General features: G+C 45.4%; 1 protein-coding gene across 2 annotated transcripts in view; it reads left to right on the top strand.

Annotated features, from left to right (window-relative positions):
• KPNA7 (karyopherin subunit alpha 7) overlaps positions 1–25,214 on the top strand; it is a 150,223-nt gene that overhangs the window by 122,564 nt on the left and 2,445 nt on the right. For both annotated transcript variants that reach the window (XM_003780595.3, XM_054560197.1), the window contains 7 exons: positions 4,202–4,284; positions 5,055–5,323; positions 7,290–7,372; positions 11,924–12,187; positions 16,552–16,785; positions 19,690–19,872; positions 23,198–23,344. In XM_003780595.3, the coding sequence (XP_003780643.1) occupies positions 4,202–4,284; positions 5,055–5,323; positions 7,290–7,372; positions 11,924–12,187; positions 16,552–16,785; positions 19,690–19,872; positions 23,198–23,344 (1,263 nt within the window). The remainder of the gene's footprint in view (positions 1–4,201; positions 4,285–5,054; positions 5,324–7,289; positions 7,373–11,923; positions 12,188–16,551; positions 16,786–19,689; positions 19,873–23,197; positions 23,345–25,214) is intronic.

The raw sequence follows: 25,214 nt of genomic DNA, 5'->3' as shown, positions 1-25,214 counted from the left end.
TAAGGATTTTGAGATAGAGAGGTGATCCTGGATTATCTGGGTGAGCCTGGCATTCGATGATTCTTATAAGAAGAGCAATGGGATGACAAAAGCAGATGCCGGGCATGGTGACTCATGCCTATAATCCCAGCACATTGGGAGGCTGAGGCAGGAGGATCACTTGAGCTCAGGAGTTCCAGACCAGCCTGGCCAACATGGTGAAACTGCATATCTATGAAAAATACAAATATTAGCCAGGCCTGGTGGCTCACTCCTATAATCCCAGCATATTAGGAGGCTGAGGTGGGTGGATCACTTGAGGTCAGGAGTTCGAAACCATCCTGGCCAACATGGTGAAACCCTGTCTCTACTAAAAATATAAAAATTAGCTGGGTGTGGTGGCATGCACCTGTAGTCCCAGCTATTCGGGAGGCTGAAGCAGGAGAATAGCTTGAGCAGTGAGCTGAGATTGTGCCACTGCACTCCAGCCTGAGTAACAGAGTGAGACTGTGTCCCCCCACCAAAAAAAAAAAAATTCAAGCCCTTTGTCCATTTTTAAGTCAAATAAATTATTTTTTTATTGAGTTGTAAGAATTTTTTATATATTCTAGATATTAAACCTTAGGAGATATGACTTGCAAATATATTGTTCTGTGGGTTATATTTTCACTTTCTTGATAGTATCCTTTGAAGCATAAAATTTTTTAATTTTGAAGAAGTCTAGTTTATTTTCTTAGTTGTTGTGTTTTAGGTATCATATCTAAGAATTCATTGCCTAATCTAAGGTCACAAAGATTTATGCCTATATTTATTTCTAAGAGCTTATAATTTTAGCTCTTTTAGGCCTTTGAGCCATTTGGAGTTACTTTTTGTAAATGGTGAGAGTGGGAGTCCAACTTTGTGCTTTTGCGTGTGATATATAGTTGTACCAGCACAATTATTTGAGACTATTTTTTACCCATTGAATTGTCTTGGTAACTTTACCAAAAAATCAATTGACCATGAATGTGAGGGTTCGTTTGTGGACTCCCAGTTCTCTTCCATTGATCTGTATGTTTATCTTTATGTCATCAAAAAAAATGTTTGATTACTGTAGCCTTGTGGTAAGTTTTGAAATTGGGAAATGTGAGTCTTCCAGCTTTTTTCTTTTTTTCAATATAATTTTGGCTGTTCTGGATCCCTCGTATTTCCATATGATTTTAAAATCAGTTTGTCAATTTCTACAATAAAGGCAGCTCTGATTTTGATGGAGATTGCATCGAACCTATAGAATGGAGTCATTGAACTTACAAGGTTGGAGTATTGCCATCTTAACAATCTTAAGTCTTCCAGTCCATGAACATGGGATACTGTTTCATTTCAGTTGTCTTTATTTATTTATTTTTTTTTACAGTTTGCAGTATATAACTCTTAGATTTCTTTTGATAAATTTATTACTAAGCATTTTATTCTTTTTATGTTGTAAATTAAATTGCTTTATTTTGATTTTTGATTAATTTTTGTATATCAATTCTGCAACCTAGCTGAACTTTATTAGCTCTAGGCTTTTTGTGTAAATTCCTTAGGATTTTCTACATATAAGATTATGTCACTTGCAAATAGTTTTATTTCTTCCTTTCCAATCTGGCTGCACTTTATTTGTTGCCTAATTAATGTATCTAGAACTTCCAATGCCATGTTGGATAAAAGTGAAAAGAGCAACTCCTTGTCTTATTCCTGATCTTGGGGGAAACTTTTTTTAGACCTTCACCATTAAGTATGAGGCTACCTCTGAGTTTTTTTGTAGATGCCTTTATCAGAATGAAGAAGTTTCCTTTTGTTCCAGTTTGTTGAGTGTTTTTTTTTGTTATGGAAGTATGTTGAATTTCGTTAAATGTTTTTTCTGCATTGAGATGATCATGTGGGTTCCCCCCTTTATCAATACGGGGTACTATGTTGATTTTTTTTTCACATGTTAAACCACTCCTGAATTCCTGACTTAAACCCTAATTCATCATGACCAATATGCTGGCCATATGTTTCATATGTTTAGGCATTTGGTTTCCTCCTATTTTGTTGAATTTTTGCATCAGTAGTTATAAGGGATATTAGTGTATACTTTTCTTGTAATAGCCTTGGTTTGATATCAGAGTAATACCAGCCTCAAAGAATGAGTGAGAAATTTTTTTTTGTATTTTTTTTTTGTTTTTTTTGAGATGAAATTTCACTCTTATCACCCAGGCTGGAGTGCAATGCTGTGATCTTGGCTCACTGCACCTCAGCTTTTTGGCCTTGATGCTTTCTGATAAGAAATCAGCTGTTAGTCTTATTGAGGCTTTGTACATAAATTGCTTCTCTTTGCTGGTTTCAATGTTTTTGATTCTATAATTTTGGCTTTCAACAGTTAGATTATAATATGTCTGGATCTTGGGATTTATTCTATTTGGAGTTCATTGAGCTTTTCAGATGTGTAGACTAATTATTCTATTGGATTTGGAAATTTCTTTGGCCATTATCTCTTTAAATATACTTTCTGCCTCTTTCCCTCTTCTTATTCTGCATTTGTTGGTATCATTGATGATGTCCCACAGATCTCTAAAGATCTGTCAATTTTCATCTTCAGTCTCTCTTGTGTGTGTTATCTTCCTCAGGCTGGATAATTCCAATTAACCTATCTTTGGCTTTACTGCTGCTTTATTATGTCTGCTTAAATCTGCTGTTAAGCCCCTTTAGTGAATTTTTTGTTTCAGTTACTGTGTTCTCCAATTTTAGAATTTGTATCTGGCTCCTTCCAATGACTGATATCTGTTCACTGATATTCTCTATTTAGTGAGACAGCATTCTTGTACTTTAGTTCTTTAGTCATGGTTTAGTTCTTTGACTATATTTAAAATCTTTGTCGAGTTCAACATCTGGTCTCCTCAGGGACTATTGCTATTGACTGCTTTTTTCACATATATATGTATATGTGTGTGTCACACTTTCTTTGCTTGTCTCACAATCTTTATTGAAAACTAGTCATTTAAAATAGTGTGACAACTCTAGAAATCAGATTTTCCATTGCCCCAGGGTTTGTTGTTGTTGCTGGGTGTGCTTGTTTAGTAGTTTCTGAACTAATTATCTAAAATCTGAATTTTTTTGTGATGTGTGGCTGCTGAAGTGTCTGCTTGGTTTGCTTAGTGGTCAACTAATAATTAGAGATTTATTTTAACACTTGGAACCACGAAGAAAAGAACACTCAATTTTTGCCAAGAAGCTCTGTGTTGGGGGCATGCCTTCACCACTCAGCCAGGCAGTTGACAATTCTGACGTAAGCCTTCACTTCCTGTTTGCACAGAGCCTCAAGGTCAGTGGGAGGTAAGAGCTGAGGGTCTTAGTTTTTTGTTGTTGTTGTTTTTAAGCATATGCATAGCCCTATACGTGATATTCCTTTCAAGTTTTTTTGTTAGTCTGTTGTTTATCCCAACTCTTATTCAACCTCTCAGGTAGCTGTGAAGTTAAACAACTTCCTCTGTTTTCAATGAACATTCTTAGGGAAAAGCCTTTTGATATTGAGTAAGCTCTGTGTCAAAATAGTCTGTAAGTGGGATCTTTCAGGGAATGACCAGACAGATCAAATAATTTTCTGGGAATGAGGCTCCAAAGGAGGACCTACCTATTTTGCCTCTTCTGGTGGCTGTGAGGCTGTTGGTTTTTCACAATGATTGTGGACTGTTGGTTTTCAAGGCTACCATGGAGCTGAGGGTAGGTGGGAATAGGGCAAGTCAAAATGCCACAAAGCTCTCATGCTTCTTACTGAGATTCAGCTGTCTTTCTTGGATAAACACTTCCTGGCTTGAATAAAACAATTGGCCGCAAGCCTTTGGTCAATTTCTACAGTGCTGAAAAAGTTGATTCTATTTTTGTCAGTTTTCTCTTTGCCTCTATGGAGAAGAGAATTTTTTGGATGTCCTTAGTCTGCCATTTTGTTTTGTATCCACTAGCACGTTCTTACTGCATGGGATAAAAATGTTCTTGGGATCCAACTAATGATAGGAATTACTTCTCCCCTAAGCATGGGAAGGGACACACACATCTGAGATCTATGGAGTATATTCTCCCCTCCCCAAATATAGAACAGCATGCAAGATGGGACATCCTGTTCAAACCAGGCTGTTTTAATCAGATGGATGATGGCTAGAGTAGGTGATGTTTACAGCTCATTTTGGCAGAGGATCTGACCTGAATGTGTCTCTCCTTGCAGGTCAGCCTCACTCTGGGTGAAATAATCAAAGGTGTGAATAGCTCAGATCCAGTCCTATGTTTCCAGGCCACCCAGACAGCCAGGTATCTCCAAACAGACTTCTGCTGTTGCAGGTTCATAGTTAGCAATGAGCTCCAGTGATGGCTGGAGCACCAGTGGCCTATTTCGTTTCTTGGCATTGGCAACATGCCCGTAAAACACAGGAAAAGGCTAGCCCATCTAAAAGATGAAATTGCTATTCTACACTGTCCTTGAGGGCAATTTAAAAGGTTTGATGTGTTGTCAGAGATGAATTGCTTAATTTACATTGGCCTCTACAGAAATTTCATCTTGTAGATAACACCTTAAAGGGGAAAATGTTGATTTAACACTGAAAAATGCTATCGGCTGAACACTAGGATGTTAAGTAGCTCCGGCCCAGCTATGTGGCTCATCTGATAGTTAGGAATGCCAAGAACATGTGTAAAAGGAAGTTCTTTTTTTCTCTTTTGAGATGGAGTCTCACTCTGTCACCCAGGCTAGAGTGCAATGCTATGATCTTAGCTCACTGCAACCTCCGCCTGCTGGGTTCAAGTGATTCTCCTGCCTCAGCCTCCAGAGAAGCTGAGATTACAGGCGTGCACCACCACACCCAGCTAATTTTTGTATTTTCAGTAGAGACGGGATGGGGTTTCACCATGTTGGCCAGGCTGGTCTCGAACTCCTGACCTCGTGACCTCAAGTGATCTGCCTGCCTTGGCCTCCCAAAGTGCTGGGATTACAGGTGTGAGCCACCGCACCTGACCTAAAAGGAGGTCCTCAATACCTCCCTCATATGACCTCCCCATCCCCTGCCCTGTCTTTCACTGCGTAGGAAAATGCTATCCCAGGAAAAGAACCCCCCTCTGAAACTGGTCATTGAAGCGGGCCTCATTCCCAGGATGGTGGAGTTCCTGAAGTCGTCACTTTACCCCTGCTTGCAGTTTGAGGCTGCCTGGGCCCTCACCAACATTGCTTCGGGGACTTCAGAGCAGACTCGCGCTGTGGTAGAAGGGGGAGCTATCCAGCCCTTGATCGAGCTCCTGTCTTCCTCCAACGTGGCTGTGTGTGAGCAGGCAGTGTGGGCTCTTGGTAACATAGCCGGTGAGACTCTCCCCTTAGTGGGCTAAGAAAACGGGGGGCCACGCGTGTGGGATACTATGAGGGTTCTTTGGGTGGTGGGGTATACTCGATGTCCCAGAACCCCTTGCCATGTAAATACCTAGAAGTGCTGGCAAGGGTACAATGAGCTGTTTCAAAACTCAAAGCCAGGCCAGGCACGGTGGCTCACATCTGTAATCCCAGCATGTTGGGAGGCCAAGGTAGACAGATCACTTGAGGTCAGGAGTTCAAGACCAGCCTGGCCAACATGGTGAAACCCCGTCTCTACTAAATATACAAAAATTAGCCAGGCATGGTGGCGCGTGCCCTGTAGTCCCAGCTACTCGGGAGGCTGAGGCAGGAGAATTGCTTGAACCTGGGAGGAGGAAGTTGCAGTGAGCCGAGATAATGCCACTGCACTCCAGTGTGGGCAACAGAGGGAGATTCTGCTTCAAAACACTAAAAGCCCTCAAATCCAAGTTTAGAGGCCAAATATTGAAGCGAAACAGGATGATACAGTGTATACTGAAGCCACAGGCTAACTGGAGACATCTGCCAACACTAAGGTCCTACAGCCTCAGGGCTTAGTGGCTTCAAGAACAAGTCTTTGGCTTATGCAGTGTGGGAGTTTATGATAGACCCTTACATAACTCGGGACCCCAGAAGGACTCTGCCATCAATGGAAGTTGCTAAGGAAATGTGCAAAAAACAAAAAACGACAAAAAAAAAAAACCTCCTTGGTTTGGGCTAAGAAGCCTTCTCTGAAAATGGAATCCTCAGACTACGTTTCTGAATGTGGCACTCGATGCTGTTTCCTGCATGGTCTAGTGAATTAGTGCTGTAGGGTCGGAAGCCCCCAGATTCTTGGCTGACATCAATCCAGTTACTTTCTAGGGAAAACTCAATTAGGTCCCTCAGGATTTTGACAAATTAAGATCAGCCAACTATTAGCATTTTCAGATTCAGAGAAGCAACAACCCCCTGTGACTGAGTCAGCAGAAACAGTGTGATTAGACCTCCAGGGGCTCCACATATTGGAATTGGCAAACAGAATATAAAATAACTGCTAAAAGAAAACAAAAGCTTGCAGAGGCTTGGCATAGTGACTCATGCCTTTAATCTCAGCACTTTAGGAGGCAGAGGTGGGAGGATGGCTTGAGCCCAGGAGTTTGAGACCAGCCTGGGCAATGTAGTGAGAACTCATCTCTACAAAAAAATAAAAATATTCACCAAGCATGGTGGTGCATGCCTACAGTCCCAGCTACTCAGGAGGCTAAGGTGGGAGGATTGCTTGAGTTCTGGAGGTCGAGGCTGCAGCGAGCTATGATCGCACCACTGCACTCCAGCCAGGGCAACAGAGTGAGATCCTGTATCCAAAAATAAAAAATAAAAAAAAAGAAAAAAAGCCTGCAGAAGGAAAAAGTGCCTATTAGAGAAGTTGTCTCTCATTTTGCTTGGTGCAGTAAAGTAGTCGAGACTGGATGGTACAATGTGATGCCTTGCCTTGATGGTTGACAAATACAAATAGAGACTTATAGGGTCTAAAATTGTTATCGTAGCTAAGGTAGCTGATGGCTGGTCACCAGCACTACAGATCCCCAGACTTTGTTCTGAGTTGCATTGGAAATTACTGCTCTGTGCCAAGGTCTTCTGGGAAGACAACTTGGTCTGGACCAGCCTTCGTCTTCCTGGGAACCATGCTGTGAGATGCCACCAGCCCACCTTGGCTGAGTTGGCTGGCTCTGCTTCTAGCAGTTGCTGCTGTGTGATGCCTGCCTGTTACATCAGGACTGTCCACCCACCAGCCACGCCAGAGATCCAAAATTTAGTACGTGGCTATACTACCTACTTGCTAAACCCGGGAATGAGTTTTTGTCTCTTGCCCTTTGCACACTCTTAAAAAATTAGTCACCCACTTCAGGATTGTCTTTGTTCTCTCTCTAAATGTCACATTCTGATCTATTTGTAGGTGACGGCCCAGAGTTCAGAGATAACGTCATCACAAGCAATGCCATCCCACATCTGCTAGCCTTGATTTCACCCACCCTGCCGGTAAGTGTCTTTTTCTTTCTCTCTCTCTCTTTTTTTTTTTTTTTTTGAATTAAAATTTTAAAATAATCTTAATAGAGATGGAGCCTCACCATTCTGCCCAGGCTGGTCTTGAACTCCTGGCCTCAAGCAATCCTCCTACCTCGGCCTCTCAAAGTTCTGGGATTATGGACATGAGCCACAGTACCAGGCCAAGTGACTGTCTTTAAATGAGAGAGAACCTCGTTAGGTAACAAATTCTAAAGTTGGGAAATTGGGACATACTTCCAAATCAATGCTAGATCATGTGGCTACTGCCTGGCCTCTTAGGACCTCATAAACAAGGCTCAGGGCTGGGAATGGTGGCTCGCGTCTGTGATTCCAGTGCTTGCTAGGCCAAGACAGAAGGATCACTGGACACCAAGAGTTCAAAACCAGCCTAGGCAACATAGTCAGACCATGCTTCTAAAAATAAAAAAATTAGCTGAGCATGGTGGCGTACACCTGTAGCCTTGGCTACTCAGGAGGCTGAGGTGGGAGGATTGCTTGGGCCCAGGAGATGGAGGCTGCAGAGAACCAAGATCACACCACTGCACTCCAGCCTGGGTGACAGATTGAGACTCCGTCTCTAAATAAACTACTAATAGCAAGGCTTAGGACTAGTATCATTTTAGGTAAAGATTGACTCAGCTCTGTCTTTAGGGGCCAGTAGCACTGATCCTTCTCTTTGAGGCATTGGAAGAGGCCTACAAGCTTGCCATCTTGCAAAATAGATGACTGAAATCTCCATTCTAGGGTCACAGTTTAGCATATATGCCTAGTGTTCCATTATTGGAACACTAAGCTTGTGGGAGTTATTTATATCCTACTGCTCAAGGTCATTACCAAGGTCTGATTTTTCACACAAAAAAATTTGCAACCTCCGGCACAAATAGGTTAATGTCTCACCAGTTCTGTTCATGGGGAACAGGATCTTCTTTTGAGGCTTAGAGTCAAGGTTGGTTGATTTGTGGTTATTGATTGAAGAGGACTTCTGGTTTAGGAACTGGGTTCTAGATTTGCCTCAAACAAAAATGAAGAGAAGCCGGAGGGCTATGTTCAAAACCTTCATCTGGGAACGGTGGCTCACACCTGTAATCCCAGCAGTTTGGGAGGCTGAGGCAGGTGGATCACCTGAGGTCAGGAGTTTGAGACCAGCCTGACCAATATGGTGAAATTCTATCGCTACTAAAAATACAAAAACTAGCCAGGCATGGTGGCACGTGCCTGTAGTCCCAGCTACTCGGGAGGCTGAGGCAGGAGAATTGCTTGAACCTGGGAGGCGAAGGTTGGAGTGAGGCAAGGTCGCGCCACCACACTCCAGCCTGGGCAACAGAGCAAGACTCTGTCTCAAAACTCTTCAAGATGGGAGAAAAATCTGACATGGTGGAACCAATAAAAGACTAGCCATGACCGGGAGAGTTTAACTAGAGAACACTTAAGATGGGAAGCAGGAAAAGGGCTTAGACACCTTCCTGCTGGCAACAGGGAGGCTTTGGAGGATTTTCAGGCAAGGGAGTAAAGTGGTCTGATCTTTCAGAAAGGCTCTTCTGGCTGCCTGCTGTAGAATTATATAGCAGAGGGAGGCCGGGTACGGTAGCACTTTGGGAGGCCGAGGTGGGCGGATCACGAGGTCAAGAGATCAAGATCATCCTGGCCAACACAGTGAAACCCCGTCTCCTAAAAATACAAAAATTAGCTGGGTGTGGTGGCACGCACCTGTAGTCCCAGCTACTCGGGAGGCTGAGGCAGGAGAATCACTTGAACCTGGGAGGCGGAGGTTGCAGTGAGCCGAGATTGCGCCACTGCACTCCAGCCTGGTGACAGAGCAAGGCTTCATCTCAAAAAAAAAAAAAAAAAAAAAAAAAATATATATATATATATATACACACACACACACACACATATAGCAGAGGGAGATGGTGAAGCAGATGGGTCTGGGACGTAGCCATCCTAGACATGAAAGGGAGACAGCAAGAAGCCAGGATGCCCCTAGGTTTCAGGTTAGACTGTTCAGATGATTGTCTTCCTAGAGAAAGGGGAAAAGTGCAGGAAAAAAAGAAATTGGAGCTTTCGTTGCAGGCATGAAGTTGAGGCAAGTTAGAGACACCATTGCAGCAGAGTCGGATTGACAGATGTGCCCTGCTAGATGACATGTGTATATGTCACCCAGCCAGGCAAGGTCAGCTGGGCCAGGGGTCACAAACCTGACCTGGCTGGCTGCTTGCTTTGTAAATAAAGTTTTATCGAGCTGGGCATGGTGGCGTGTGTCTGTAGTCCCAGCTACTTGGGAAGCCAAGGTGAGAGGATTGCTTGAGTTTGAGGCTGCAGTGAGCTGTGATTGCACCACTGCACTCTAGCCTGGGTGACCGAGTGAGACCCTGTCTCAAAAAACAAACAAACAAACAAAAAAACAAAACAGTTTTACTGGCACGCAGCCACACTCATTTACATACTGTCTGGGTTACAAGGACAGTTATTGTTGCCACAGAAGACACAGGCTAAAAATGTTTGCGATCTGGCCCTTTACAGAAAAGGCTTGCCAACCCCTGACCTAGAGCATGAGGAAACCTGGGGCCCAGTCCTGTGGGCTCTAAGGTTCTAAAGTCAGGCAGAGCCTGCCAAAAAAACAGTAGAAACAGCTCATTTGGCCATAGAAAACCAGGTCTGGTGTCACAGTTGCGAAGAAGAGCTCTTTCTTTTTTTTCTGTTTTTTTTTTTTTTCTTTTTTCTTGCTTTTTTTTTCTTTTTTTTTGAGACAGAGTCTCACTCTGTCACCAGGCTGGAGTGCAGTGGTGCAATCTCGGCTCGCTGCAACCTCCGCCTCCTGGGTTCAAGTGATTCTCCTGCTTCAGCCTCCCGAGTAGCTGGGATTACAGGCACATGCCACCACGCCTGGCTAATTTTTGTGTTTTTAGTAGAGATGGGGTTTCACCATCTTGACCAGGCTGGTCTTGAACTCCTGACCTCATGATCCACCTGCCTTGGCCTCCCAAAGTGCTGGGATTACAGGTGTGAGCCACCACGCCCAGCCAAGAGCTCCTTCGAAAGGGAAGGGCTGACTACTAACCACAGCTGAGAGGGACAGTAAGTTTAGGACCAAGAAGCAGCTGCTGAGTTTGGTGACTTGGAAGGAGCTGATTCCCATCCCTAACCCCAAAGAAGGGTTAGAAACATGACTAGAATGGCCTGAAGAACAACTGAGGCCAGGCACTCATGTCTGTAATCCCAGCACTGTGGGAGAATCCCTTAAGCCCAGGAGTTTGAGACCAGCCTGGGCAACATAGCAAGACTTCCCTCTACAAAAAGCACGCCTGTAGCCACAGCTACTCAGGAGGCAGAAGTAGGCGGATTACTTGGGCCTGGGAGGTTGAGGCTGTAGTGAACTATGATCACGGCACTGCACTGCAGCCTGGGCAGCAGAGTGAGACCCTGTTTCAACAAACAAACGAAAAACCCCAACGATTGGGAATCTGGGAGGTAGACATTGAATATATATGCCTCTCTGAGGGTAGACTCTGAAAGACAGAAGTGGGGTGATGGCTGAAAGGGGTGGAAGGGGAGGGGCTGACAGTCCCAGGGTATGTTTCCTTACTGGTGGGAGTGATTTGGGGGCAGGGATGATTCTGGGCAGAATCTTTAAAGGCAAAAAGTAAGGGCCAGGTGTGGTGACTCAGGACTGTCATCTCAGCACTTCGGGAGGCCGAGGTAGGCAGATCACTTGAGCCCAGGAGTTGAAGTCCAGACGGGGCAACATAGCAAGAACCCTGTCTCTACTAAAACTAAAACTAATAATAAAAGGCCAAAAGGGATGGGATCCAGAGGCAGAGTAGGAAGACTGATCCTCAAATAGAAGATTAGAAATCTGGGGATGACGTGCCAGTAGTGCTTTAGACCAGTGGGAAGAACAAGTAATTCCTGCTTGATCTTGTTGTCAGTGAAAAATGAAATTAGGTCATCAATCAAATGGGAAAGGACATTTTGAAAGACACAAGGAAACCTCCATCTAACATTGGAATGTGAAATACAAATCTCGTTCTGTGTCCCTAATACACATCACTGCCTAGAACACATTTCTATTTGAAGCTCAAAAGCTCTGGTTCAGCCGGGCACAATGGCTCACCCCTGTAATCCCAGCATGTTGGGAGGCCGAGGCCGGCAGATCTCTTGAGGTCAGGAGTTCGAGACCAGTCTGGGCAACATGGTGAAACCCCGTCTCTACTAAAAATACAAAAATTAGCTGGGTGTGTGTGGTGGCGGGCACCTGTAATCCCAGCTACTCAGGAGGCTGAGGCAGGAGAATCACTTGAACCTGGGAGGCTGAGGTTGCAGTGAGCCAAGATTGTATCACTGCACTCCAGCCTGGGTGACAGAGCAAGACTGTCTGAAAATAAATAAATAAAATGTTAAAAAGCTCTTCTATGCTTATCATAGTTCATGCTGATCTATGACATTGATTGGAAATGGTAAGAATACACTGCTGTTTGCATTTTCTCTCCTTTGCACCCAATGCTGGAGGCAGTCTCCTTGTTACAGATCACATTTCTGCGGAACATCACGTGGACCTTGTCGAATCTGTGCCGAAACAAGAACCCATACCCTTGCGACACTGCGGTGAAGCAGATACTGCCGGCCCTCCTTCACCTCCTGCAGCACCAGGACAGCGAGGTTCTCTCGGATGCCTGCTGGGCACTGTCCTACCTCACCGACGGCTCCAACAAGCGCATCGGCCAAGTGGTTGACACGGGGGTCCTGCCCAGGCTGGTAGTGCTCATGACCAGCTCAGAACTCAACGTCTTGGTAAATGCAATCCTGGGCCCTGCGGATTCAAGTCCTCAGGTCACAGTCACTTTAGCAGGTTCTGGGGCAAGCCTTGTCATCTGCATTTCCCTGGTCTTTGCTCTTTTTTTCTTTTTTTCTTTTTTTTTTTTTGAGACAGAGTCTTGCTCTGTCACCCAGGCTGGAGTGCAGTGGCCCGATCTCAGCTCATTGCAACCTCTGCCTCCCAGGTTCAAGCGATTCTCCTGTCTCAGCCTCCTGGGTAGCTGGGATTATAGGTGCCAACGACCATGCCCGGCTCATTTTGTATTTTTAGTAGAGACAGGGTTTTACCATGTTGGCCAGGCTAGTCTTGAACTCCTGACCTCAGGTGATCCTCCTGCCTCGGCCTCCCAAACAGCTGGGATTAGAGGCGTGAGCCACTGTGCCTGCCCATCTTTGCTACTCTGAGGCCAAAAGCTTGAATATATTTTGATGTCAAATCCTAGTGGGTGTTAAGTAACTGACTTTTTCTTAACTGGATAACTAGAAAAAGAAAAGTACCAAGTGAAATTACTTATAATCCCACTACCCAGTGAACTATTCATACACAGTCTCCTTCTAGCAGTCTATATGTGTAGACTTTAGCAAATTGACTTATACTGAGTGGGTGTACAAGCTCATCATAACGTCTGAATTTCTTATACAAGTATAAAAGAAAATTCCACTGGGTATACTGGCTCACGCCTGTCATCCAACATTTTGGGAGGCTGAGGCAGGAAGATTGCTTGAGGCCAAGAGTTCAAGACCAGCCTGGGAAACATAGTGAGACCCCACCTCCTTTTTTTTTTTTTTTTTTTTTTGAGACAGAGTCTTGCTCTGTCGCCCAGGCTGGAGTGAAGTGGCATGATCTCTGCTCACAGCAAGCTCCGCCTCCCAGTTTCGCGCCATTCTCCTGCCTCAGCCTCCTGAGTAGCTGGGACTACAGGCGCCCGCCACCACGCCCAGCTAATTTTTGTATTTTTAGTAGAAATGGGGTTTCATCGTGTTAGCCAGGATGGTCTCGATCTCCTGACCTTGTGATCCGCCCACCTAGGCCTCCCACAGTGCTGGGATTACAGGCGTGAGCCACTGTGCCTGGCCTCAGCTTTTTTTTTTTTTTTAAAAAAAAAAAAGCCGGGCACGGTGGCTCACAGCTGTAAAAATACAAAAAATACAAATATTTCTTTGTAAAAACACAAAATTAGCTGAGTGTGGTGGCGTACAGCTGTAATTCCGGCTACTCGGGAGGCTGAGGCAGGAGAATTCCTTGAACCCAGGAGGTAGAGGTTGCAGTGAGCTGAGATCGTGCCACTGCACTCCAGCCTGGGTGACAGTGAGATTCCACTGTCAGCTAAAAAAAAAAAAATTAGCTGGGTATGGTGGTGCCTACCTGTATTCTCAGCTACTGGGGAGGCAGAGTTGGGAGAATTTATAGAGCTCAGAAGTTTGAGGATGCAGTGAGCTATGATGGCGCACTGTACTCCAGCCAGAGTGACAGAGTGAGACTGGGGATTAAAAAAAAAAAAAAAAAAACCCATTATCCTCTCCCAAGTTTGTTCTCTTAGACTAGCTCAGATATAGGCAGAAAGCAAGTAAAACCATTACTAACTGCTTTTCTAGGTTATTTTTGTGTGTGTGAGACACAGTCTCTCTGTCACCCAGGCTGGAGGGCAGTGGTGCAATCTTGGCTCACTGCAACCTCCACCTCCCGAGTTCAAGCAATTCTCCTGCCTCAGCCTCCCAAATAGCTGGGATCACAGGCACCCACTACCACCACGCCCAGCTAATTTTTGTATTTTTAGTAGAGATAGGGTTTCACCAGTTTGGCCAGGCTGGTCCTGAACTCTTGACCTCAGGTGATCTGCCCACCTCAGCCTCCCAAAGTGCTGGGGTTACAGGCATGAGCCACCATGCCCTGCTGCTTTGCTATGTTATTAAACATGTCACCTACATCATATACTGCTTTGAAATGTGGGTGCATTATATTGAAGATGTCTCTATGCTGCCTGCTCTTTATTTTCTTAATCTTTTACCTAATATTGCATATTCTGCAGCCTTAGTGATCATCTATTTTGAGATTAGCATAGGACTTCTCAGATGTTGAGTTGGTTTCGGGATAGTGCTAGGGGCATGGAGAGTATGAGATAAGACAAGCAATTTTTGTTGTTGCTTTTTTTTTTTTTTTTGGACAAAGTCTCAATCTGTTGCCCAGGCCGGAGTGTGGTGATGCAATCTTGGCTCCCTGCAACTTCTGTCTCCTGGGTTCAAGCAATTTTCCTGCCTTAGCCTCCCAAGTAGCTGGGACTACAGGTGTGCACCACCACACCCAGCTAATTTTTGTATTTTTAGTAGAGACGGGGTTTCACCATGTTGGCCAGGCTGGTCTCGAACTCCTGGACTCAAGTGATCCATCCGCCTCGGCCTCCCAAAGTGGAGAAGTAAATTCTCTAAGAAGTTGCTTACCCCTGGGTTCTGGGGCCCATTTGGAGCTGCCCTGGTAAGGCCATGACTGGCCTGAAGTACACTTCTACCTCTCACTTTGGTATCAGGTAAGTAGCCTAATAGGCTAGGAAAATTCTAGAACTGTTGCTGGGCTTTACTGGGGCTGCCACTACAGTACAGAGAAATCTGAATAAAGCCATAGTCTGCTATTGTAGGACAGTTGTTGTTTTGAGCCCAATCGTAGACCTGTCCTGGGGATCTTCTGAGTCGTTATGAAAGGGCTTCCCGATCACACCAGGAAATGGCATTGAGATCTCATTATCTCCAATTAAATATGCAACATGCTTGACACTGATGATAAATACTAATTCAGTCATTATACGATAAAGAGTATAGTCACTGGGCACAGTAGCTCATGCCTGTAATCCCAGCACTTTGGGAGGCCGAGGTGGGCAGATCACTTGAGGTCAGGAGTTTGAGACAAGCCTGGGCAACATGGTGAAACCTTGTCTCTACTAAAAATACAAAAATTAGCCAGGCATGGTGGTGCACACCTGTAATCCCAGCTACTCAGCAGGCTGAGGCAGGAGAATTGCTTGAACCCAGGAGGCAGAGGTTTCAGTGATAGCGAAAATCGTACCACTATACTCCAGCCTGGGCAACAGCAAGACCTTGTCTCAAAAAACAAACAAACAAACAAAAAACTATCGTCAATTTAGCATTTGATGAAATTGAAAGCATATGAAAAGTACAACAGCATTTCTTGATAAAGGTATTTCTTGTATTTCTGTCCCACTTGAGCCAAACAAGTGGGAAGCCAGAAAGTTCCTTTAAATCACCTTAAAACATCCATGGGCCAGGCACAGTGGCTCATGATTGTAATCTCAGCACTTTGAGAAGCCAAGGCAGGATCACTTGAGACCAGCCTGGACAACATAGCAAGACCCCCGTCTCTACAAAAAACTTAAAAATTAGCTGGGCATGGTAGCACATCCGTATAGTCCCAGATACTTGGGAGGCTGGGGGAGGAGGATCACTTAAGCCCAAGAGTTGAAGGCTGCAGTGAGCTATGATCATGCCACTGCATTCCAGCCTGGGTAACAGTAAAGACCCTGTCTCTTTATATATATATATGTGTGTGTGTGTATATATATATATATGTGTATATATGTGTATATATATGTGTATATATACGTATGTATATATACGTACTATATATGTATATATGTATATATGTACGTATATATGTATATATACTATATATGTATATATACACGTGTATATATGTGTATGTATATGTATATATATACGTGTATATGTATATACACACGTGTATGTGTATGTATACACACACGTGTATGTGTATGTATACACACACGTGTATGTGTATGTGTATACACACACGTGTATGTGTATGTGTATATACACACACGTGTATGTGTATGTGTATATACACACACGTGTATGTGTATGTGTATATACACACACGTGTATGTGTATGTGTATATACACACGTGTATGTGTATGTGTATATATATACACACGTGTATATGTATGTGTATATATACACACACGTGTATATGTATGTGTATATATACACACACGTGTATATGTATGTGTGTGTATATATACACACACATGTATATATATACACACGTGTATATGTATGTGCATATATACACGTGTATATGTATGTGTGTGTATATATATATACACGTGTGTATATATATATATATATATATATATATGGCTATGGATGAATTGAATAAATAATGATCACAGATGCAATTCCTGTTCACAGGCTTCCAGACAACCATCAGCTATAGCATGACAATGTTTGGGAAGGAACAGAACTTGGTGTGATTGTTGCCTTCTCCTGGGATAGACTTGAAATACTTAGACTTCTAGCCTTGCTCTTCCAGACTCCTTCTCTTCGCACCGTGGGGAACATTGTCACGGGCACAGATGAGCAGACGCAGATGGCCATTGATGCGGGTATGCTGAACGTGCTCCCCCAGCTCCTGCAACACAACAAGCCCTCCATCCAGAAGGAGGCAGCCTGGGCCCTGAGCAACGTAGCCGCGGGGCCTTGTCACCACATCCAGCAGCTGCTTGCCTACGACGTCTTGCCTCCCTTGGTGGCTCTGCTAAAAAACGTAAGTGGCACACACAGCAACCACGGCAAAGGACTACTTTCCAGTAGCCCTGGATTGAACGCCTTCAGGAATCCAGACACAGGTGCAGAAGCAAATTGAGATCCCAGCAGAGCTCTGAAACCTCAGAGTCCTAGCTCTGCCTGAAAAAAAAGGAAGGGGCCTTCCGTTCTGAAGAACCCATTAAAGATTTGGAAGACGGAACAAGCATTATTCAATGACAAGGTGACCCCATGGCTCAAACATCCAGAAAGTTCTTGAGCTAGTAAATACGGGCTTATGTCTAAGTGGTGGTGAAAGAATGTGCCATCTATTTTCTCCCTACCAAAAGTGGGTGGAGTTTTTATTTTTAGAAGGAAAGACATATCATGCTATGGTGATATCATACACTGAAGGAAAGCAAAGTTAAATTGATTAAAGTGATAATGTCAACAAAATTCGAATCTAAACATAGAAAAACAATAAAGCAGGCTGAGTGCAGTGGCTCACGACTGTAATTCCAACATTTTGGGAGGTCCAGTCAGGTGGATAGATTGAGTTCAGGCGTTTGAGACCAGCCTGGGCAATGTGGTGAAACTCTTTCTCTACAAAAAAAAATATGTATACAAAAATTAGCCAGGCTTGGTGGCATATGCCTGTAGTCCCAGCTACTTGGGAGGCCAAGGTAGGAGGATCAGTTGAGCCCAGGAGGTCAAGGCTGCCGTGAGCTAGGATCACACCACTGCACTGTAGCCTGTGTGACACAGTGAGACCCTGTCTCAAAAAAAAAAAAAAAAAGTTGTGGGCAGGCACAGTGGCTTATGCCCGTAATCCCAGCACTTTGGGAGGCCAAGGCAGGTGGATCACCTGAGATCAGGGGTTTGATACCAGCCTGGCCAACATGGTGAAACCCCGTCTCTACTAAAAACACAAAAAATTAGCCAGGTATGGTAGTGGGTGCCTGTAATCCCAGCTACTTGGAAGACTAAGACAGGAGAATCACTTGAACCTGGGAGGTAGAAGTTGCAGTGAGCCGCGATCACACCACTATATTCCAGCCTGGGCAGCAAGAGTAAAACTGTCTCAAAAAAACAAAAACAAACTAAAAAAAACTTCATTATTTCTCCTGATTTGTACTCCCCTTTTGCAGGAGCAATGACTATCCTTGGAATTTTTCTTTTTGCCACCTTTAAAGGAATGAGCTATGTTTAAACCATCTATAGTCAGGAGTGGTTACCTTGGGCTGGGGGTGGGGAGGCAGGGGGAGTCTCATGGGGTTGAGGCGAAGCTACTGGTGGTGTTCCTGTTCTCAGGCTGGGTAGTGAGTTCCCAGGGTGCACCAGGTATGACAAGCTAGGCAAGAGAGAAAGACCAGGTGTGTTGCCCAAATTATAGCATCTTCTAATCTGTTCAGTACTTCTGGTCCTGGGTGCCTCTGTAAATCTGTACATATTCTAGTGAGAAACATCTAGTTATGAATCAAAGAACATTTGTATTTCAAGTATCTTTTGAACTATAACTTGCTTGGAGCCATAAGTTATTTGTTTTGTTTTGTTTTATACTGAGGTCAGTTTTCCCCAGCCATAAAACGGGAATAAATCCTACCCAGGAATAGAAGAATAGAAGATAAATTCCTTCTGTATCTCTGGCCAAGTATACTTTATAAATGCAAAGATTTATTGAGCAATTATTATTATTAATTTTTTTTGGAGATGGAGTCTCGCTCTGTCACCCAGACTGGAGTGCAGTGGGACAATTTTGGCTCACTGCAACCTTTGCCTCCTAGATTCAAGTGATTCTCCTTCCTCAGCCTCCTGAGTAACTGGGGTTATAGGCGCATGCCTCCACGCCTGGCTAATTTTTTGTATTTTAGTAGAGACAGGGTTTCACCATGTTGCCCAGGCTGCTCTCTGACACCTGAGCTCAGGGGATCTGCCTGCCTCGGCCTCCCAAAGTGCTGGGATTGCAGGTGTGAGCCACCGTGCCCGACCTGAATGATATTTCAATGGTCTTTCTCTGTCACCTCTGGGCTGGCTTGGTCCCTTAGGTTGTATCTGTGTGCCCAGCCTTACAGTTTCTTGGCCAAAGCTTTACTAGATCAGAAAGACTAGAAATGCAGCCATAGGCTACTGTCATCTAAAACCCCAAGCATAACTCCTAGTCTATGTAGATTACCTGAATTGGTTAATGTCAGTTTCATTTTTTCCCTGTAGCCTGATGTGGGCAAATGAGCCTATCTGATCTTAGAGCTTCCCTCTAAGACCCCACCTGAGTCTCCTGCCTTCTTCTTGGCTTTCCAAAGATGCCATCTTCTGATCAAGAACTAGAGGCAGGAGCCAGGCACGGGGTTCGTGCCTGTAATCCCAACACTTTGGGAGGCCGAGATGGGAGGAGCACTTGAGGTCAGGAGTTCGAGACCAGCCTGGCCAACATGGTGAAACCCCGTCTGTACTAAAAATACAAAAATTAGCTGGGCGTGGTGGTGAGTGCCTATAATCCCAGCACTTTGGGAGGCTGAGTGAGGCAGGCGCATCATGAGGTCAAGAGATCGAGACCATCCTGGCCAACATGGTGAAACCCGTCTCTACTAAAAATACAAAAAATTAGCTGGGCGTGGTGGCACACACCTGTAGTCCTAGCCACTCGGGAGGCTGAGGCAGGAGAATCGCTTGAACCTGGGAGGCGGAGATTGCAGTGAGCTGAGATCGCGCCACTGCACTCCAGCCTGGGCGACAGAGTTGTGCGGGGGCGGGGGGGGGGGGTGGAACAGAGGAGGCTACCTGCTAGAGGCAGGTAGCCAAGGCATTCTATGTAAATTGTACATGCAGTCCTGGCTGTCACCAGCCTCCCTAGAAAGTGAACCAAGTTGGTGTCCTATATTTAAGTTCCTGAGGATCTGTAGTGAATGTAAACATTCTTGTTCTGCAGGGAGAATTTAAAGTACAAAAAGAGGCTGTCTGGACAGTGGCGAACTTTGCAACAGGGGCCACCATGGATCAGCTGATCCAGCTCGTCCACTCTGGGGTCCTGGAGCCACTGGTGAATCTGCTCACTGCCCCAGATGTTAAAATTGTTCTCATCATCCTCGATGTCATCTCTTGCATCCTCCAGGTGAGCCGTTCTGAACAGGTTGGTTTGTAAATAGCTGTCTCCAACTGGATACAGGCATTTAATGTGGCTCTTAAAACTCAAGTTGCACTTTGGGAGGCCGAGACAGGTGGATCACCTGAGGTCAGGAGGTTGAGGCCAGCCTGGCCCACGTAGTGAAACCCCGTCAAATTAGCCAGGAATGGTAGTGCACGCCTGTATCCCAACTACTCGGGAGGCTGAGGTGGGAGAATCGCTTGAAACCCGGGAGGAAGAGGTTGCAGTGAGCCAAGATGGTGCCACTGCACTCCAGCCTAGGCGACAGAGCCAGACTCCGTCTTAAAACCAAACCCAAGTTGGATTATTTCTCTTCCCCCAATACCTCCACCGTCCTCTGTCCATGTGTCCTGTGGATAAACACAAAAAGAGCCATCTCGAAGGACCATGGTTTTCGTTTTCTCAGACAAATGTCTATGTGCCAGATATTTTTTCAGATGATCAGACTATGACAGTGCAAAGTCCCTGCTGTAATGGACATTATGTATGAGGGGAGAGACGGAGGACAGACACATCAGGTAGGGAGTTATGGATAAAGTAAATCGCATAAAGCGTGGGGAGTGGCTGTAGCTGTCTTTTACAGAGACAGAGAGACAGCGACAGATGGAGACAGAGACACAGACGGAGACAGAGACACAGAGACACAGACGGAGAGGGAGAGAGAGAGGGGCAGAGACGGAGAGAGAGAGGGGCAGAGACGGAGAGAGAGAGGGGCAGAGACGGAGAGAGAGACGGGCAGAGACAGAGACAGGGAGATAGATGCAGAGAGATGCAGAGAGAGAGAGAGACAGAGACAGACAGAGACAGACACAGAGACAGAGACAGAGAGAGATAGGATCTCTGCTCTGCTGCCCAGATTGGAGTGCTGTGATCCTAGCTCACTGCAGCCTTGATCTCCTGGTCTCAAGCAATCCTCCCACCTCAGCCAGCTGAATCGCTGGCACTACAGCCAGATGCCACCACGTCTGGCCAATGTTTGTATTTTTAGTAGAGACAGGGTCTTGCTATATTGCCCAGGCTGTTCTCTAACTCCCGGGCTCAAGTCATCCTCCCGCCTCAGCCTCCCAAAGTGCTAGGATTACAGGTGTGAGCCACCATGCCTAGCCAAGAGGATTGGCTTCTGAGGAGGCTCACACAATGGCTGGGAAGTCACTTGGACACGTGGACCTTCTCCATTGGGCTGCTTGAGTGTCCTCACATCATGGCAGCTGGCTTCCTATGGAGTAAAGGGTCTAAAAGCAAGGTGAAGGCCTCAGTGTCCTTCATGACCTGACCTTGGAGGTCACATTCTGTCTGTCACTTCCACAACATCCTGTTGGTTACACAGGTCATCCCCATTCAGTATGAGTGGGGAACTACACGGGGTTTGAGCACCAGGGGTCAGGGATCATCAGGGCAATCTTGGAGGCTAGCTAGGTTCATTTGGTTAGGGTCCTTTTAAAAAATTACTGTTTTTTGGCTGGGCATGGTGGCTCACATCTGTAATCCAGCACTTTGGGAGGCCGAGGTGTGCAGATCACCCGAGGTCAGGACTTCAAGACAAGCCTGGCCAGCTTTATGAAACCCCATCTCTACAAAAAAATTAGCCAGGCATGGTGGCTCATGCCTGTAATTCCAGCTATTCGGGAGGCTGAGGCATGAGAATCACTTGAACCTGGGAGGTGGAGGTTGCAGTGAGCCGAGATCATGCCACTGCACTCCAGCTTGGGCAACAGAGCAAGAGTCTGTCTCTAAAAATAAATAAATAAAAATATAAATGATATATACATATTTTGAAACAGAATCTCACTCTGTCACCCAGGCTAGAATGCAGTGGTGTGATCTCAGCTCACTGCAGCCTCAACTTCCTAGGCTCAGGTGATCCTCCCACCTTAGCCTTCCAAGTAGATGGGATTACAGGCTTGTGCTACCACACCCAGCTAATTTTTGTATTTTTAGCAGAGATGGGGTCTTTGCTATGTTGCCCACGCTGGTCTCAAACTCCTGGGCTCAAGTGATCCTCTCACCTCAGCCTCCCAAAGTGGTGGGATTGCAGGAATGGGCTACTGTGCCCAGCTTAGTTAAGGTTCTTTTATAGGTGACAAAACCATCTGAAAAGCTTCAGAGTAACACCAGGGAGCTCCTTTTAGAAGCCCACTTTAAGCATCTTTTTAATGTAATTTTCTTAAAGAACGATCTGAGTTAAGACTAGATTTGAAACTCAACCCAATGATACCCTTCAACTTGGAGCAAATGAAGCAGATAAAGAATAGATATTTGGGCCAAGTGCATTGGCTCATGCTTGTAATCCCGGCACTTTGGGAGTCCGAGGTGAGAGGATCACCTGAGGTTAGGAGTTTGAGACCAGCCTAGCCAACATGGCGAAACCCCATCTCTACAAAAATACAAAAAAGCCTGGCATGGCATGTACCTGTAGTTTCAGCAACTTGGGAGAGTGAGGCAGGAGAATCTCTTGAACCTGGGAGGTAGAGAGTGTAGTGAGCCAAGATTACGCCACTGCACTCCAGCCTGGGCGATAGAGCGAGACTGTCTCAAAAAAAAAAAAAAAAAAAAAAAAGAAGATGATATTTGGGTTAAATGCAGTGGCTCATGTCTGTAATCCCAGCACTTTCGGAGGCCAAGGCAGGGGGATTGCTTGGGGCCAGGAGTTGGAGACTAATCTGGGTAATGCAGCAAGATCTTGTCTTTACACAAAATGTTAACAAAATTGTGATACCTTCTGAGTCTTCCCAGTGTATCTTCTTCATTAATTCTTTTTTGAGACTGAGTCTTATGCTGTCATCCAGGCTGGAGTGCAGTGGCGCAATGTCAGCTCACTGCGACCTCTGCCTCCGGGTTCAAGCAATTCTTGTGCCTCAGCCTCCTGAGTAGCTGGGATTACAGGCACCTGCCACCACACCCAACTAATTTTTGTATTTTTAGTAGAGACAAGGTTTCACCATGTTGGCCAGGCTGGTCTGAGACTCCTGACCTCAAGTGATCCGCCTGCCTCAGCCTCCCGAAGTGCTGGGATTACAGGCATGAGCCAGTGTGCCCGGCCCTATGTTTATATATATGTATATTACATATATGTATATATGTCTATATATGTCTATATATCGTGGATACCTGAAATGGGAAGAAGATCATGTCATTTTCAACCAATTTGGGAAAAGTGAAATTGCAACTGTCTCTTCTGGAATGGTAGCCTTTGGTCTGCTTCCACTGGGGGCAGCTCCCTTGAGGGCTGGCAGAGGCCCCATCCCCCAAAGGCTCCTGCCGGGGGTCTCATATCCCCTGTACTTGGTCACAGGCAGCAGAGAAACGGTCTGAGAAGGAAAACCTGTGTCTTCTGATAGAAGAACTTGGCGGGATTGATAGAATTGAGGCTTTACAGCTGCATGAGAACCGTCAAATTGGCCGGTCGGCTTTGAACATCATCGAGAAGCACTTTGGTGAGGTAAGTGACTTAGGAGCATGGAGGAGTGTCCAGGGGTCCTGGTGGGGCAGCTCTGCAGAGGGTCACCTGCAGAGCCTGGGCTGTTGCGTGTGGCCACCTGCCGGGGCCTGGGCTGTTGTGTGTGGCAGGTGACTGGGCAGGTGGGCTTCACTCCTGCCACATCCTCTGAAGTTAATGTGTCTCGCCTATCCCTGCTGTATCAGGTCATCTTTGAGTAGTGACTTCTTGGTGCCTGGAAGCTATTCTAATGCCTTGGGAGCTTGTCCGGCTGCCTCTGGCTTAAAACTTCACTTTACTGGTCTCCTTTTTGGGAGAGGTATGGCAGGGGAGAGGATTTGATGCTAAAGTGACTTTTTTTTTTTTTTTTTTTTTTTTTTTTTTTTTTTTTTTGAGATGGTTTCACTCTGTTGCCCAGGCTGGAGGGCAGAGGCATCATCTCAGCTCACTGCAACTTCTGCCTCCCAGATTCAGTTGATTCTTGAGCCTCATTGACCTGAGTAGCTGGGATTAGAGAGATGTACTACCACACCCAGCTAATCTTTAGTAGAGACAGGGTTTCCCTATGTTAGCCAGGCTGGTCTCAAACTCCTAGCCTCAAGTGATCCACCCGCCTTGGCGTAATCCCAAAGTGCTGGGATCACAGGCGTGAGCCACCACGCCCGGCCCGTCTCCACAACAGTTTTTATCTTCCCAAACTGAAACTCCCTACCTGTTAACTACAAAGTCCCCAACACACCTTTCCCCTAGCCCTTTTAGTAACCATCATTTTGCTTTCTGTCTCTATGAATTTGACTATTCTAGGGACCTCATGAGTGGAATTGTACAGTATTTGTCCTTTTGTGACTGATATATTTCCTCTTGGCATACCGTCTTCAAGGTTCATCCGTGTTGTAGCATGTCAGGATTGCTTTCCTTTTTAAGGCTAACACTCCATTGAATGTATATGCTGCATTATATATATTCATTTACCTCTCAATCAACATGTGAGTTTCTTCTACCATTTTGCTATGGTGAATACACTGCTATGAACATGGGTGTGTAAGCCTGTTAGAGTCCCTGCTTCCAATTTTTGTTGTTGTTAAGACAGGGTCCTGCTCTGTCACCCAGGCTGGAAGGCAGTGGCCACAGTGATTGCTCACTGTAGCCTTGACTTCCCTGGGCTCAAGCAATCCTCCCATCTCAGCCTCCCAAGTAGCTGGGACTACAGGCATGCACCACCATGCCGGCAGCTAACTTTTGTAATTTTTTTTGTAGAGATGAGGTTTCACCATGTTGCCCAGGTTGGTCTAAAACTCCTGAGCCCAAGCAAGCCACCTGTCTCGGCCTCCCAAAGTGCCGGGATTACAGGTGTGTGCCACCGCACCTGGCCCAATTCTTTGGAGTACATACCCAGAGTGGAATTGCTAGATTATGTGGTAATTCCATTTTGAATTTTTGAAGAACTACCACGCTCTTTTCCACAGTAGATATACCATTTCACATCCCTACCAACAATGCATGAGGATTCCAATTTCTCCACAACCTTGCCGACACTTGTTATTTTCTAGGTGTTTCGGTAATAGCTAATCTCATGGGTATAAAGTGGTATCTCACTGTGGTTTGATTTGCACTTATATCAGAAATTTTTCTTTCTTTTTTTTTTCTTTTGAGACGGAGTCTCGCTCAGTTGCCCAGGCTGGAGTGCAGTGGTGTCATCTCAGCTCACTGCAAGCTCCACCTCCCGGGTTCACACCATTCTCCTGCCTTAGCCTCCCAAGTAGCTGGGATTACAGGCGCCCACCACCATCCCCGGCTAATTTTTAGTACTTTTAGTAGAGACGGGGTTTCACCGTGTTAGCCAGGATGGTCTTGATCTCCTGACCTCGTGATC

The sequence above is a fragment of the Pongo abelii genome, chromosome 6, assembly GCF_028885655.2.
Source record: "Pongo abelii isolate AG06213 chromosome 6, NHGRI_mPonAbe1-v2.0_pri, whole genome shotgun sequence".
NCBI lineage: Eukaryota > Metazoa > Chordata > Mammalia > Primates > Hominidae > Pongo > Pongo abelii.
The sequence above is the reverse complement of the archived record's forward strand: the minus strand, read 5'-3'. Positions and strand labels throughout refer to the sequence as shown.